Below are 16,884 nucleotides of genomic sequence, written 5' to 3'. Positions count from 1 at the left end.
GGACTCTGTCAGCTTCTGTGTTCTTACCGAGAGAGAAGGGAGGAACTGTTTGATGGACAGCTGGGGCTCAGCACGGTGAGATAAGTAGGAGGTCCGCTGATAGACCTCCAGAAACATGGTTTTGGACTCTGAATGAGCTTTGTTGTGTCCACAGAAAAAGGTGGGTTTTGGAAGATCGATCAGGAAAAGGCTGTGACCGGTGGGGAGTTATTCGTGTGTCCATCCGTCGCCTGGGTTAATAACTCCACCACAGAAGAACGGTCCCGTTTGTAGTGTCACAGTCGGTGACATCCAAAGGATTTCGGAGGACGACGGGACTATCGACGGCATCAGTTTACCTGAAGACTCAAACCTCTCCCTCTCTCTCCATCACTACTCGACTCAATCCCACGAACTGAAACGAACTTCACTCATCACCGTAAGACGGTCTCCATTCACCCCGAGGCGTGAAGAAGCTTGGCTTTCCTATTTACACACACACACACACACACACACACACACACACACACACACACACACACACACACACATATATATATAAAATCATTGATAACCTGTTTGATATATCTGCATTTATATTGCTGTAGTTACTAATAAATAGCATTAGTTTACTGCAATACCAGACGACACAGTGTTTTATATTTCTGCTGGTTCTTTGACCCGTCACGGGGTACCTAACAGTATCTACTCCAAATATAAAAGATCAAATGAAATAAACAGTGTTATGCGTATATATAGCTCCCAAACTATCAAGCTTGGGAAACAATGCTTAAAGTCTTCAGATGGTAAATTGGAAAAGTTCAGTAATCCACGGAATAAGTGAGTGAGAGGAGAGATTTGTAAATCCACAGGAAAATGTAGAGAGAAGGCAATTATGAAGAATTCCACACACATTCCACGCTGGGTAAACGAAATAACAGTCGCCGAAGATTAGAAATATCACCAGGTGACAGTCACAGGAATATCGTCTTCAAGTGGTTACCACAGAACACCCCGATTCCAGGTAAGGGCCAACAAAAGTGATACCACGGGTACTCCAGCAAATCCACACATATTGATGATACGAAGTGACAGTCACACATCCGTTGTGTACTGCGTGCCGATGATCAGATCAACCGTACCTTTTGGGCATGGAAGAGTTGCAGCCTATAGCAGTCACACGCTGAAGTTGCAACAGCTTGTCTCCCTCTCCCGCTCCCGCTCCCTCAGGCTGCCGCAGCTTGTGTCTGACGTCACAGCCCCGCCTCACTCAGGCACTTAAAGCGACACTCACAGTAAACGAACCTGCGGTCTCGTAACACAATGCACCTCTAAAGTCTGACAGCAGACTCGCGAGTGAATCTTCGATGGTGTAGAGTCAGAAACCGAAGATTTGCCAGATTGAGTCAGGGGCTGCAGAGAGAGATGGGGTCCAGAGGAGGAGGACGAATAAGACCAGCACGATGTGGTTAAAAGTGAAAGATTAGAAGCATTTGGAAACTGGTTGATCGAAAAAAAAGGTGGTTAATTTCAGCAAAACACAGGTGGAAATCAACAGATCAGGCAGAAATTTTGGAGAGGAATACATAGAAAACGTTTTGGCAGAGCCCCTTCCGCATGCCTAGCCTGTGTACTCCGCTGCTTAGTTGCTCTCTGAATTGTTTTGTGTGTGTGCGTCTCTGTATTTCCAGCAACTGCAGGAACTACTGTGTTTTATATCTGCATTTTACTTTGGCATTAGATACACGTTGATATTGAGTATATTGGTTATGGGAGCCGCTTTCTGCGTTAAAACAGCTGCAGATTTTTTCTATCCCCAAGATAAAAAAAAATGAGATATAGACATTGAACCGGTGCTTGCAGAAATATTTAATGGCACCGTGATTACCCATAGGGCCATGCGTTAAGAATTTCGTCGGCGCTGAAGCGCTGATGAAATGCGCAGGCGTCAGGCTGAGTTTCACGCATGCGCGCAGTACACAGAAGCCTTTGAAAATGTCGGTTGCAGGTAAGAGTGATTCTCCGTGTTTTTATCTTAAACACCGATTTCGAGATAATTCCTCTGAATTTCGGACACCGTGACCAGCAATCCCGGGACAGTCCTGTTCTCTTCCCTCTCTCTCAGCCCCACGATCCGTACACGGGCCCCGGGGAGCTTCCGGCTGATGAGGGAATGGGAACCGATGGATCTCTCAGACAGAGCTGAGCTCCAGCTATCTAAATGCAAGGATTAGGAACTCGGAGAAAGGGAACAAAATCTTTTACATCAGCAATTGAGAAAATCGGCATTTTCTGTAGATGCTGCCTGGCCTGCTGAACTCCTCCAGTATTTTGTGCGTGTTGCTTCCTCTACCTCCTCTTGCTCTGGACTTTTCTACCGGTGAAAACATGTTTTGTACCATTCTCTCTGGGTACTTAATGATATCAAGCACCTTTGCCCTGGGCAACAAGTAGCTTTCACATCACAAATGTGCCAGACTCCAATGAGACAGACTACTGCCCTTCCCTTCATATTCATTGGGATTTCATTCACTGAGTTCACCACCGTCAGTCATTGGGGGAGGGTTCAGGGGGAATATATATGTAGAACACAGAAACTAGTGATGCCTGTTTGCATTTTGGTGATGGAAAAGTTGCTGGAGAATTTGCAAGTGGGAAGAAGTGGAGTGATATTTGGAAATCTGACTTTTTAAAGTGTAATTTAGCAAGGAAACCACATATGGACAATGTGCAAAAGCTTTGGTGAGAAAATCCTCCATTTCCTGTTCCAGGCCTGCTACATAGGTTGTGTGAGAGTGCAGATGAACTCGATCAAACCCAGAGGAGATCAAAGTTCCTATTGACAGTGATTTGCTAGATGTTAAAATGAATACCTCTCTATATAAAATTCACTGTGCACGTCTTGTCACTGGGTAAAAAATGCACAGTGCAAGATATATCTGCACACTGGTTATTACAAATTAGAGGGGAGATTACTACAAATTAGAGGGGTATTGGAGGGAAGAGGGGAGACCTCCAGTGTCCCTGATGCCCTCACCTACAAGATGTGCAGCTTGTAACCCAGCACTTCAATGAGCTGCAACTTGAAATGGGTGAATTCCAGATCATCCAGCAGTTGGAGGGGTTGATAGATATGACATGAAGAGAGGTGAGTTACTCGCAAGGTGCAGGACACAGGAAACTGGGTGAGAATCAGGAAGGGGAATGAAGTTAAATAGGCATCGCAGAGTACTCTAGTGGCCATCCCCCTCAACAACAGGTAGAGCACTTTAGAAACTGTTGGGGGGGGGGGGGGAATTACCTGGCAGAGGAAAGTCAAAGGGCTGATAGGGGATTTGTCAGTTAGAGGAACAGAACAAGAGGGGACGAATATCCTAGTGGTAAGGCTTGCTAGTGGTAGTGAGCAGGGGAGGGGGTTAAATAAAATGTGGTTAAAATAAGTTGTAGGGGGAATGGGAGCCAGAGTGACAGAACAGATAATGGAGAGGGTGAATTGAATTGACTTTATTAGATACATACTTTATAAACATGAGGAGTAGAAATATTTACCTTACATCTCCATCTAAATGGGCAATGTGTAATTTATAGTGATTTATAATAGATAGTTTGTACATAGGACAGTCAATACAACATTGAAATGCAATTGTATCAGCATGAATTAATCAGTCTGATGGCCTGGTGGAAGATGATGTCCCGGGGCTTGTTGGTCCTTTTGCTGTGGTACCGTTTCCTGGATGATAGCAGCAGGAACAGTTTGTGGTTGTGGTGAATTGGGCCTGTTTGTCCCTGATATTCGTTGGGACCTTTTTACACACCTGTCTGTGTAAATGTACTGAATCGTGGAAAGTAGATTGAACAATGTATAATTTCCTTGTTTATATTTAGAGACATTTTTTGGTGTATAAAATGATGAGGGGTATTGAGCGTGTGAGTGGCCAGAGGAGTGTTTTTTCCCCAGGGTTGAAATGGTTAATGCCGAGTTTCCACACTCCCAAAGACCCTTTGTCCATCTCCTGAGTAAATAGAGATGGAAAAATATTTAAGATCTCCCCCATCTGCTTTGGATCCACACGTGGATTGCCATTCCGGTCTTCCAGAGGACCAACTTTGTGCCTTGCAATCCTTTTGCTCTTAATCTATCACTAGAATCCCTGAGGATTATCCTTCACCTTTTCTGTGACAGCAACCTCATGCCATCTTTTAGCCATCCTGATTGATTTCTTATGTGTTCTCTTGCATTTCTTATACTCCATAAGAAACTGACTGCCTATCCCTGTTATGTAATTCAATTTCGTGCTTTAACAGGGTCTCAATATCTCTTGCAATCCGAGTTTCCCTACAGTTTCTACCTTTACCTTTTATTCTGACATACCCGCTTACTACTTTCAAAATTTCGCTTTGAAGGCCTCCCATTTACCAAACACACCTTTGCCATAAAGCAGCCTGTCCCGGTCCACAGTTGCCAGATCCTAGTGTTGATTCCAGGTGTTGATCCATGTCCTGAACACATCCACCTTTCCTACGCTGCTCCTTGTATTGAAATATACAGGGCTCAGCATATTCACTGCACCATGCTCAACTTTTTCATTCCTGACTTTGTCTGAGGCCTGAACAACATCTGTCTCCACAACCTCTCCACTCTCTGTTCTGTTATTCAGGCTCCCATTCCCCCTGCAACTTTAGTTTAACCCTCCTTACCCCCACCTCCCACCATGCAGATCTATCACCCCTTTGGCTTTCCTCTCCCAGATCAATAAAAAGGAAGTGCATACCAGGTACAGGCAGATAGGAACAAATGGGGTACTTATGAAATACAGGAAATTCAAGTGAACACTTATGAAAAAAATAAAAGAAGGCATGAGTTTGCCCCAGCAGACAAGGTGAAGGAGGTTCCTAAGGGAATCTGCAGATATGTTAAGAGCAAAAAGATTGCAAGGGAAAAAAAAATAATTCTCTGGAAGATCAGAATGGTAATCCATATGAAGGGATAACATAGATTTGGGAAGATTTTTTTTCGCATCCGTATTTACACAGGAGATGGACACAGAGTCTATAGAAGTGAGGCAAAGCTGCATCAACTTCATGGACCCTGTACAGATTACAGAGGTGGAGGGGTTTGAGGCAAATTAGTGTGGATCAATCCCCAGGGCCTGACAAGTTGTTCACTAGGACCCTGCGGAGGACAAGTGCAGAAATTATCGGGGCCTTAGCACAGATATTTAAATCATCCTCAGTGACAGGTGAGGTACTGGAGGATTGGAGGACAGACAATGTTGTTCTGCTGTTCAAGAAAGGCTGTAAAAATGAACTAGGAATTTATACATTGGTGAGCTTGACATCAGAACTGGGAAAGTTATTGGCATGTGGGTGCAGGAACCAGGTATATACTGTAAGTATTTGGATAGGTGTGGACTGATAAAGGATAGACAGCATGGCTCTCGCCAATCTTATAGAGTCTCTCGAGGAAGTTATCAGGGAAGTGGATGAAGGCAAGGCAGTGGATGTTGTCTACATGGACGTTAGCAAGGCACTTGACAAAGTCTCATATGGGAGGTTTGTCAGGAAGGTTCAGTCACTCAGCATTCAAGATGAGACAGTAAATTGGATGAGACACTGTCTTTGGGAGAAGCCAGAGTGTGGTAGCAGATGGTTGCCTCTCTGACTGGAAGCCTGTGGCTAGTGGTTACCACAGGGATCAGTGCTGGATCTGTTGTTGTTTGTCATCTATATCAGTAATCTGGATGATAGTGTGGTTAACTGGATCAGCAAATTTGTGGATGACAAGACTGGGGGTTTAGCGGACTGCGAGAAGACTATCATGGCTTGCAGTGTGATCTGGACCAGGTGGGAAAATGGTTTGAAAAATGGAAAATGAAACTCAATGCAGACTAGTGTGAGTTGTTGCACTTTGGTCTGACCTACCAAGGGAGGTCTTTCACAGTGACTGGTCGGGCACGGAGGAGTGTTGTGGAAGAAAGGGGCCTAGGAATACAAGTCCTTAATTCACTGAAAGTGGTACCACAGGTAGATAGGGATGGAAAAAATGATTTCAGCCCATTGCCCTTCATGAACCAAAGTACTGATAACAATAGATGGATGTTATGTTGACTTCTAGAAGATATTGGTGAGGCCTAATTTGGAGTATTGTGTGCAGTTTTGGTCACCTACCTACAGGAAAGATGTAAAAGAAGTTCAGAGATTTCAGAGAAAATTCACAAGGATGTTGCCATGTCTGGAGGATTTGGGTTATAAGGAAAGATTGAACAAATCAGGACTTTATACCTTGGAATGCAGAAGATTGAGGGGAGATTTGATTGTGATATGGAGGCACACATAGTGTTAATTTAAACAGGCTTTTTCCATGAAGATTGGGTGGGACAACAACCAGAGGCCATGGGTTAAGGGTGAAAGGTGAAATATTAAGGGGAACATGAGGGGAAACTTCTTCACATAGACGGTCATCCGGCTGTGGAATGAGCAGCCAGCACAAGTGGTGCATGCGAGCTCGATTTCAACATTTAAGAGTTTTGTGTTGGTACCTGGATGGTAGAGTGGGCTGTTTAAATAGTTCAGCACAAACTAGATGGCCCAAAGGGCCTGTTTCTATGTTGAAATTTTCTATGATTGTGACAAGAACCTGAAATAATACAAAAGTTCACTCTAACCCCTTTTGACAGCTGTGTGAACCAACCAGTCATTTCAGCAGGAATTTTTATGTGGCGTTAAAACTGTGACACTTTAAGTTAATAATACACAAAAGAAGATCCCAGCTGCAAGTCAAGAAAAACTAATTGTGTGAGAGTGTTTCAGTTACTGTGGGGCCAGGAACCCATGCAGCTCAGCATGAACAGGGAATAATACCAATGGAGAGAGTCAAGCTGAGCCAGGAGACGGCAGAAATGCCCCATTCTTATAGAGACAGGAAGAGCATCAGGGAATTGATGGTCATTCCAGATGCCAGCACTCTGACCAGTCAGGAGATGATTTCTCTGTCCAACTTTTGTTGAACCTCACTGTAACAGTGTGATACCAGATGAAACCTTGGCAACTCCAGTAATCTCATCTGAAATGTTGTCCTACACCCATTGATGGATTTTTAAAATCTTTTTACAGGTTAAAAGTGAGAAGGAATTTGTCTCCAGGAAGCTCAAACACGGCACACCAGTTTTGTTGTCTCTGTCTAGATATTTAAGAAGTGGAGCAAGGGATCCAATTGACCACCCTTCCTGCTCAGACTGTGGGGAGGGATTCACTCGGTCATTTGACCAACTGACACACCTGGAATTTACACAGGAGAAAGGCCTTTCACCTGCTCAGACAGTGGGAATGGATTCCCTCTGTCATCACAATTGAAGGTACATCAGCAAATTCACACTGGACAAGGCCATTCACCTGTTCTGTGTGTGAGAAGGGGTTCAGTTGGTCATCCTACCTGCGGACACACCAGTCAGTTCACGCTGGGCAGAGGCTGGTCATCTGCTGAATTTCTGGGAAAGGATTCACTCAGTCATCTGACCTAATGGCTCACCAGCGGGTTCACACTGGGGAGAAGCCATTCACCTGCTCAGAGTGTGGGAAAGCATTTACACAGTCATCTACCCTACTGGTACATCAGCGAGTTCACACTGGGGAGAAGCCATTCTCCTGCTCAGAATGTGGGAAGGGATTCACTCAGTTATCTCACCTACAGAGTCACCAGCAAGTTCACACCAGGGAGAAAGCGTTCACCTGCTCAGAATGTGGGAAGAGATTCACTCACTCATCCACCCTACAGAGACACCAGCAAGTTCACACTGGGGTGAAGCCATTCACCTGCTCAGTCTGTGGGAAAGGATTCACTCAGTCATCTACCTTACTGGTACATCAGCAAGTTCACACTGGGGAGAAGCCTTTCACCTGCTCAGTCTGTGGGAAGAGATTCACTAATTTATCCAGCCTACAGAGACATCAGCGAGTTCACACTGGGGAGAAGCCATTCACCTGCTCAGTCTGTGGGAAGAGATTCACTAATTTATCCAGCCTACAGAAACATCAGCGAGTTCACACTGGGGAGAGGCCGTTTACCTGCTCAGAATGTGGGAAGAGATACGCTGACTCTTCCACCCTACAGAGTCATCAGCGAGTTCACACTGGGGAGAGGCCATTCATCTGCTCAGTCTGTGGGAAAGGATTCACTTGGTCATCTGATTTACGGAGTCATCAGCGAGTTCACACTGGGGAGAAGCCGTTCACTTGCTCAGTCTGTGGGAAGAGATTCACTCATTCATCTCACCTACAGAGTCATCAGCGACTTCACACTGGGGAGAGGCCGTTCATCTGCTCAGTCTGTGGGAAGGGATTCACTCGGTTAGCTAACCTACAGAGACACCAGCGAGTTTACACTGGGGAGAAGCCGTTCACTTGCTCAGTCTGTGGGAAGAGATTCACTCATAAATCCCACCTACAGAATCACCTGCGAGTTCACACTGGGGAGAGGCCTTTCACCTGCTCAGAATGTGGGAAGGGATTCACTCAGTTATCTCACCTACAGAGTCACCAGCAAGTTCACACCGGGGAGAAAGCGTTCACCTGTTCAGAATGTGGGAAGAGATTCACTCGCTCATCCACCCTACAGAGACACCAGCGAGTTCACACTGGAGAGAAGCCATTCACCTGCTCAGTCTGTGGGAAAGGATTCACTGAATCATCTACCCTACTGGTACATCAGCGAGTTCACACTGGGGAGAAGCCGTTCACCTGCTCAGTCTGTGGGAAGGGATTCACTCAGTCATCTACCCTACAGAGACACCAGCTAGTTCACACTAGGGAGAGGCCATTCACCTGCTGAGAATGTGGGAAAGGATTCACTCAGTCATCCCACCTACTGGCACACCTGTCAGTTCACAATGGCGAGTGGCAATTGTTATGAATTCCTAGGTTTTTTTGCTGTGGATTGTCATTTTAAGAGAGAGAGAGATTAAGAAGGCAAATGTGTCTGACTTGCAGCTTGTTTACATCGCTCGCAGCTTGTTTAGTTTTAACTGAGGACACAGACACTCAGAGTCAGACGGAGACGAAGGAAGGAAAATGGAAGAATCGAAACCAGGGAACTAGTGGCCAAGGGTGACTGTTTGGAACTTTCCTTTGACCACAAGGGTGGGCTAATTATTGATTCACCGTACATCAAAATTGTGGTTGTCACCTCATTTGATCCATAGAAGTGGATCTGATTTGGGGTATCCTGTGGAGACCACTTAAGTGTTAACCATTGCCTGGCTGTGGTGTGGTAATTCACTAAGACAATACCAATTATGACAAGTCACTTCGGGTGATAATTAGTATGTGGATTTGGAAGGATGACAGATAAAATCTACAGTGACTGTTGGTCTCGTTTTACCACCATGGAACCTGTGGAATACGACATAATTGCCTTCTCTCAACATTTATCCTGGATTACAAATATCTCTCTCATCACCTATTCTGTGGTTGAACTGAACTTTCATACTTTCCCATCTCAAGACTCCAAGCCTTGTTTCCCCGGAGCTCAATAGTTTGCGTGTTATATTTATACACATTTATACACATAACACTCAAGAGGAAATCTGCAGATGCTGGAAATTCAAACAACATACACAAAATGCTGGTGGAACACAGCAGGCCAGGCAGTATCTATAAGGAGAAGAACTGTCAACGTTTCAGGCTGAGACCCTTCGTCAGGACTAACTGAAAATAAAAATACTAAGAGATTTGAAAGTAGTGAGGGGAGGGTGAAATGCGAAATGATAGGAGAAGACTGGAGGTGGTGGGATGAAGCTATTATCTGGAAAGGTGATCGGCGAAAGAGATACAGAGCTGGAGATGGGAAAGGATCATTGGACAGGAGGCTTCAGGAGAAAGAAAGGTGGGAGGGGGGGAAGCACCAGAGAGACATGGAAAACAGGCAAACAATTAAATATGTCAGTGATGGGGTAAGAAGAGGAAGAGGGGCATTAACGGAAGCTAGAGAAGTCAATGTTCATCCCATCAGTTTGGAGGCTACCCAGCCAGTATATAAGGTGTTATCACTCCAAACTTAGTTTGGATTAATTTTGACAGTAGAGGAGGCCATGGATAGACATATCAGAATGGGAATGGGATATGGAATTAAAATGTGTGGCCACTGGGAGTAGTCTGTTGCTGCTGGTTCGTTTCTAAAGCGTTATGATTTGTAACAAAATGGGGCCTGCGTCTGGGATATGAACAAATTTAAGGATTGATTTAATATCGATTTCATTCGGGAAATCCCTTTTGATTTACTTGTGTGTGGAAAATCAGCAGCAATGGATGTTGATAGATATCTGGAAGTGTGAACCTCTCAGGCATTAGAGGACAGCAGAAGGATTGAGTTGTTGCATATTGCTAAAACGTTAATACTTGCTAAGGTGAAATTGACAATGAGGAGGGCACAGATGCAGAGGGTAACAGCTGAACATTATGTATCTGAGGTGTGTTTAAAGTGGAGGAGTTGGAGTTTCCTGAAAGTAAACATAGTGAGCTTGAGCTCCAGGACAAGTTAGAAAAATAGAAGATGGAGACTCCGGAAAGGCAAAGGCTGTTTCAGGCTGGAGAGGCAGAAAAGCAGAAAGAAGATTCTCTTACAAAGTCTAATTAAGGGAAAGGCCTAGCAAGCCTATTCTGCTTTGACAGTTGCTGAAGCAGCTTATTATTTACTTATTTATGCTGACCCAATCATCGCCACTGGGCTATAAATGTGCCGGAGCCGTGTGTGGTTCAGTGCTTTGCTCAAGGACACACACGCTGCCTCGGCTGAGGCTCGAACTCATGACTTTCAGATCTCTAGTTCACCACCTTAACCACATGGTCACGCACCACACATTATGACATAGTGAAACAGGCTGTGCTCAAAGCTTATGAGTTGGTCCCAGAAGCAGACAGGCAAAAGTTTAGAAATTTGAATAAATCTGTGAACCAGACATACGGAATTTGCTTATGAGAAATTTGTGTGTTTTGACCGTTGGTGCACATCTGAACATGTGAATGATGATTTTAACAGCTTGAAAGAGTTGGTTTTAATTGAAGAATTCAGAAGGTGTGTCCCTGATGACATAAAAACGTATTTTGATGGAAATGATGCTGCCACTATGAAGGAATCTGCTGGATTAGCAGATCAGTTTGCTTTAACTCATAAAGTTATGTTTACCCTGAATAACAGCTTCCAAAAGGCACTTGTCAAGTTGTGGGTAAACCTAATGAGCTCGCCCCAGTGGCCTATACCTGCATTCGGTGAACCCTTTTCCAAAGTTATAGTGGATTGTGTTGGCCCATTACCAAAGACTAAAGCTAGCCATCAGTATCTGCTATCTATTATGTATACTGCATCCAGATTCCCAGAGGCAATACCTCTCAGAAATATTAAAGCTAAAACTGTGGCGAAGGCTCTTACCAAGATTTTCACATTATTCAATTTGCCTAAAGATATCCAGTCTGATCAAGGATGTAATTTTACATCTGGATTATTCCAGCAGGTAGTTTCTGAACTGGGAGCAAACCAAATTGCGTCATCTGCGTACCATACAGAATCACAAGGGGCTTTAGGTAGATTTCATTCTACCCTCAAAACAATGATTAAGACATATTGTGTTGAAAATGGAAAAGACTGGGATGAAGGAATACATTTGCTTTTGTCCACAGAAATAGAGTCAGTACAGGAATCGCTGGGCTTTACTCCTTTTGAACTTGTATTTGGTCGCAGTGTGCCCTTTGACCTTGTTAAAGGAACAGTGGATTGATGGGGATGTACATGTTAACTCGTTAGACTATGTTTTGAAGTTCAAAAATAAACTACACCAAACCTGTAGTCTAGCGAGACAAAACTTAAAGATTTCTCAAAACAAAATGAAATGTTAGTTTGATAAGCAGGGTTGCGAAAGAAAATATCGGGTGGGGGATAAGGTGCTTGCCTTATGTTGATGAGTCCATTTCAGGTGAAATTCAATAGACCGTATGAAATAGTCTCTCAATTTAATGATGTGAATTATGTTATTACAACACAAGACCGAAGTAAACTAACACAGCTGGTACACATAAATATTGATAAAGCCTTATTTTGAGAATGAAACAATTGACTCGTCTGAGACTTTTCACAAGCCAAACATGGTCCCAGTTAGACTAATGAACTCGGTTTTTCCAGAAAACATTGATAACGAGTTGGCTCATCTGCAGCCAAAGCAACAACAGCTGAAGGAATTAATTCTGAAGTTTAAAGATTTATTTCCCGATGTTCCCAATCAAACCACGGTCGCAGTACATGATGTAGATGTTGGTCAAGGCAAACTGATTAAACAACACCAATATTGCATGAACGTAGAAAAGTGTGATTTGGCTGACCAGGGAATTGAGTATGTGCTGGAGAATGGTATTATCAGGCCTTCAAAATGAGATTGGAGTCATCCTGCATTATTGTGCACAAACCTGATGGTAGTGTTAGATTTTGCACTGATTATAGAAAGGTAAATGCAGTAACAAAAACAGATGCCTATCCTATCCCTAGAGTGGATTATTGCATCGATAAGGCTGGAAAAGCTAATTTCTTACAAAGATTGATCTGTTGACAGGGTATTGGTGTGTTCCATTGACGGAGAGACATAGAGAAATTTCTGCATTTGTGACACCATCTGGGTTGTATGAATACAATGTTTTGCGTTTTGGAAGGAAACATGCTCCAGGAACATCCCAGAGAATGATGGATTTTGTAATTTGAGGGTTAGAACACACAGATACCTATATTGATGACTTAGTTACAGGGAGTGACACTTGGGAAGAGCATATCTCTGCAGTAGAAAAGCTGTTTGACAGGCTTTCCTAGGACAACCTTACAGTTAACTTGGCTAAGAGTGAATTTGGCCATGCCACTGTGACCTGTCTTGGCTATGTTGTAGGTCAAAGCAAGTAGGCTCCTGTTCGGGCAAAAGTCCAGACAATTTTGCAAGTTCCTATTCTGACTGCTAAGAAGGTTCTCAGAAGGTTTCTGGGAATGGATGGATATTATCGTAAGAACTTTGCTGCTATCGCTCTTCCTCTGACCAATCTCCTGAAGAAGGGTGAAAAGTTTGTTTGGACCGAGCCTTGTCAGAAGGCATTTGATTGATTGTTATCAGTATTTCAGATTAGGCCAATCAATGTAGTGCTGACAGCAAATTTAAATAGCAGATTGGAGCTGTGGGTGGCAACACAAGTCATGGGTGCACAGAGAGTAAAGGAGGGGGTCAAAGAGACAACCCTGTGGGGTATGTGTGCTGAGGGTCAGAGAGACAGAGGAGATGGAGCCCACTCTTACCACCTGCCGGCGATCTGACAGGAAGTCCAGGATCCAGCTACACAAGGCAGGGTGAAGGCCGAGGTCTCTGAGCTCCTTGTCGATACTTCACGCCTTCGTATGGCTACTGCTCTGCCCATGACTGCAAGGAACTGCAGAGAACTTTGGAGAGCAGAGAACATCAGAGAAACAAGCCTCCCCTCCATGGATTCTTCCTACACTTGCCCTCCCTCGGAAAAGCAGGCCATGTACTCAAAGTACCTCACAACCTGGACATTCTTGCTGCAAACCCGCTCCCCCATCGGGGAAGAGATACAAAAGCCTTAAAGTGCGTAACTCCAGGCTGAAGGATGGCTTCCTGTCTGTGGTTATAAGCCAAATGAATAATAAAATAGACTCGTCCTCACAATGTAACTCGACGTGACCCTGCACCATATGTCTATCTGCACTGCTCTTTCTCTGCAGCCACAATGCTTTGTTACAGTGATTATTGCTTTGTCCTATATCAGCTCAATGTACTTTTGAAATGTATCCATCTGTGTGGATGGTACGTCAGGCAAGATTCTCACTGCAGCTCAGTACATGATGATAATAAACAAATTCCCCATTTTAATTGTGTGGAAATATTAGACAGACTGAGCTTCTGCTCTGGAACCACAGAAGGAAACTGACCTGTTGTCATTTCTGTGGAATGCAAATATATGGAAAAGGCTTCAATCTCACATTACGATCTGCGGTAACTGGGATCAGGTGACCGGTGGTGGGTCTCCCATATCAATATCAGAATCAGGTTTAATAGCACCGGCATGTGTCATGAAATTTGTTGTTGCTGCGGTAGTAGTAGGACCCTAATTCATAACAATATTTTTTTAACAATTGTGATTTTTAAAGAAGAATATATAAATTCTCACATAAGTGGGTCAGATACCCAGAAACATCGGCTGCACTTCAGCATCTCAAAACAGTGGAATGAAACATGCAGAAAGTATTGCAGAGAAAAAAAATACATTGTCCACCCACAACGAGAGGACGTGACAGATCCGGATCTCACTGACTTGTCTGAACGGGTGAAAGGTGAAGCTACACGGACACGTAGAGCAGAGACCCGCAGATGCTGCAGATCTGCAGAAAAACATGAATGGGAAACGGAATCAGGTGACGGGTGGAGGGTTTCCCACCTGAACCAGTGACTCTACTCCTCGCCCCTCACACGCTGCCCGACCCATCCACTGCATTCCCCACATTATTCCATATTTACCCCAGAGACATGATTATTATTTCACACCATATCTTCCCCGATCCCTTTTACGTTTCATTTAAATCAGTTCTGTGTTTATAAACACTAATTTCTATTCACATTCCTCCGGAGCCTTGCTGGACAGGAACACTGAAACATCAAGTGAGAAACAGCAGGAGGCCATTCAGCCCCTCTAACCATCAGCAAGATGGCGTCTGCTCTCCCATCTCAGCCGCATGTTTCTGCCCAGTCCTCATTTCCTCCATCCCTTCGGTCTCCACACATTTGCCGCCCTCTGTGGAGGGGTTTTACAGACATTTACCACCGTCGGAATGGAGACATTTCCCCTCATTTCAGTCCTGGATAGTCCATTCCTGTTTCAGAGACTGGGATCCCTGGTTCAACCGGCAATGATGCTGTGCATTTCAATGCGTTCTCAGTCCTTGATTCTCCAAATGAACGGATTATCGCATTTGATATTTCTCCATATGATGACCACACCACTCTAGGGATCAGTCAGGTGAATCTTCATTGCACTCTCTATAGCAAATACCACCTCCCACCTCCCCCCTCACCTGGATCCACCTTTCACTCCCCAGCTCTTGCCCCATCCCCAACCCTCACCTCTTCTCTCTGATTATTTCCCGTCCACACTTAGTCCAGAGGGAGGGTCTCAGCCCGAAATGTTGACGGTCCATTTCCCTCCACAGATGCTGCCCGACCCATTGAGTTCCTCCGGCAGTTTGTTCTTCGGTCTGTATAACCCGTGTTAGTATGGGGAGCGGGATTTTACACCATATTCCAGGTACAATCTCAACAAATCCCAAATAATTGTCACTTTGCCCGGACCATCGGCCCCGCTTGCAGTTCAACAGTCTGCTGGTGTTTGCCCCCAATGTGGTGAATCCCTCTGCTCGACACCACCGTGGGCTCAGACATTTCTACCGATTAGCCCCTCCTGTCCCCACTAGGACAAACATCCTGTCCGCCCCTCCCTCACCATTTTCATCCTTTCGATAAAATCCCCCCTCTCCCCGGGGAACTGGCATCAAACCGACGGGCCGAACGGTCTCCTCCTACTTCGAGGCGATACATCAGACTCCGGCCGCAGGAGACGCTTCACAAACGCCCCAACTTCCCTCGGAGGGAAATGGAAATAAATCAGAGAGCGGACATTTACTTTGAGGTTTTCTCCGCTCTGAGGAGGCTGTCGGCGCTCGAGCGGGAGACGGACTCAGAGGGGTAACGCCCACTCGGCTTGTCCGCCTCCGCGACTGGGTATAATCAGTGATTGACATCGCTTCGCACGAATTGGCATAGCACAGATCCTGAATCCTGCGTTGACAGCGGTGGGGGGGGGGGGGGAGGAAATTGGCTGGTCACGTGATCATTAGCCCAGCTGTTAAACCGATAAAGGTCGAGCACGGCAGCGCGTGTGTGACGTCAGGCGCGTGGGGTGAGAAGCTGTATGATGTCACCTGTGGGAGAGCGCTCGCATTCAAAAGCACATTGACGGACTTTACAGTGGGACAACAACAACATTAATGACGGGTTTCATCACTGAATCCAGGGTTGTGGGATGTAAAGTCCCCTGTTATGTGTCCGGCTGTGCCGTGTTGTTGGTGGAGTGGGCAGCGTGGTGTTTGTCTCGATTCGGGTCACAACACCAGAATTGCCAACGGGGTCCACACACAGTGTATTAGTCAACAGAAAACCTCTCGTCACTGCAGTCTTTGTCTCCTGGTAAACTCAACATCCTGACAGTGTGGGCCAAAGATATCCCTTCCTCTCAGAGTCAGGGGATCATTCAGACAGCTGATCGCTGAGAGGAATTATATTTATTGGTCATTAAAGTTCACCCAAATTCGTTTGGACGGATTTGATGTGGAGTTCGGGGTGTCACAGTGAAAGGGCCGGACGGCCGAACTCTCTCCGTTGTCCAAACATCCTTCCAGGTGAGGCGACACTTCACCTGTGAATCTTCCGGGGTCGCCTGTTGTGTCCGCTGCTCCCGATGCGGCCGCCTCCACACTGGTGACACCGGCTCCTCCGCAGTTGTGCCGGGTAGGAGTGTTTATTTTCGGGGGTGTTGATGTTATTGTTCCCTTTTGTACGGGAGGGGTGGGTTTTGGGGTTTGATGATCGGGATGCCGTTAGTTTTTATGCGGGGATTGGGGTGGAAATTTCATTTTTCACTGTGAACGACATTTGTTTCGTGGCTCTCTGGAGAAGTAAAAAATTCAGAGTTGTTTAAGGATACCTGCTTTGCTAATAAATTAACCTTTGAACTATCCGCTCCGAGCGGGGCTTCCCGGTGTCCAAACATGTTAATTCCCATTCCCATTCCCGTTCCGACGTGTGAAATATCGCCTCC

General features: G+C 45.2%; 1 protein-coding gene across 1 annotated transcript; it reads left to right on the top strand.

Moving 5' to 3' along the window:
* The first annotated feature begins 1,959 nt into the window (after positions 1-1,959).
* LOC132388753 (zinc finger protein 229-like) lies at positions 1,960-9,616 on the top strand. The gene is made up of 2 exons (XM_059961153.1): positions 1,960-1,987; positions 7,093-9,616. The coding sequence occupies exon 2, from the start codon at positions 7,499-7,501 to the stop codon at positions 8,804-8,806; it is 1,308 nt and encodes a 435-aa protein (XP_059817136.1). The 5' UTR covers positions 1,960-1,987; positions 7,093-7,498; the 3' UTR covers positions 8,807-9,616.
* The last annotated feature ends 7,268 nt before the right edge of the window (positions 9,617-16,884 follow it).

This window comes from Hypanus sabinus, unplaced genomic scaffold, assembly GCF_030144855.1.
Source record: "Hypanus sabinus isolate sHypSab1 unplaced genomic scaffold, sHypSab1.hap1 scaffold_400, whole genome shotgun sequence".
In the NCBI taxonomy this organism is placed as follows: Eukaryota; Metazoa; Chordata; class Chondrichthyes; order Myliobatiformes; family Dasyatidae; genus Hypanus; species Hypanus sabinus.
The sequence above is the reverse complement of the archived record's forward strand: the minus strand, read 5'-3'. Positions and strand labels throughout refer to the sequence as shown.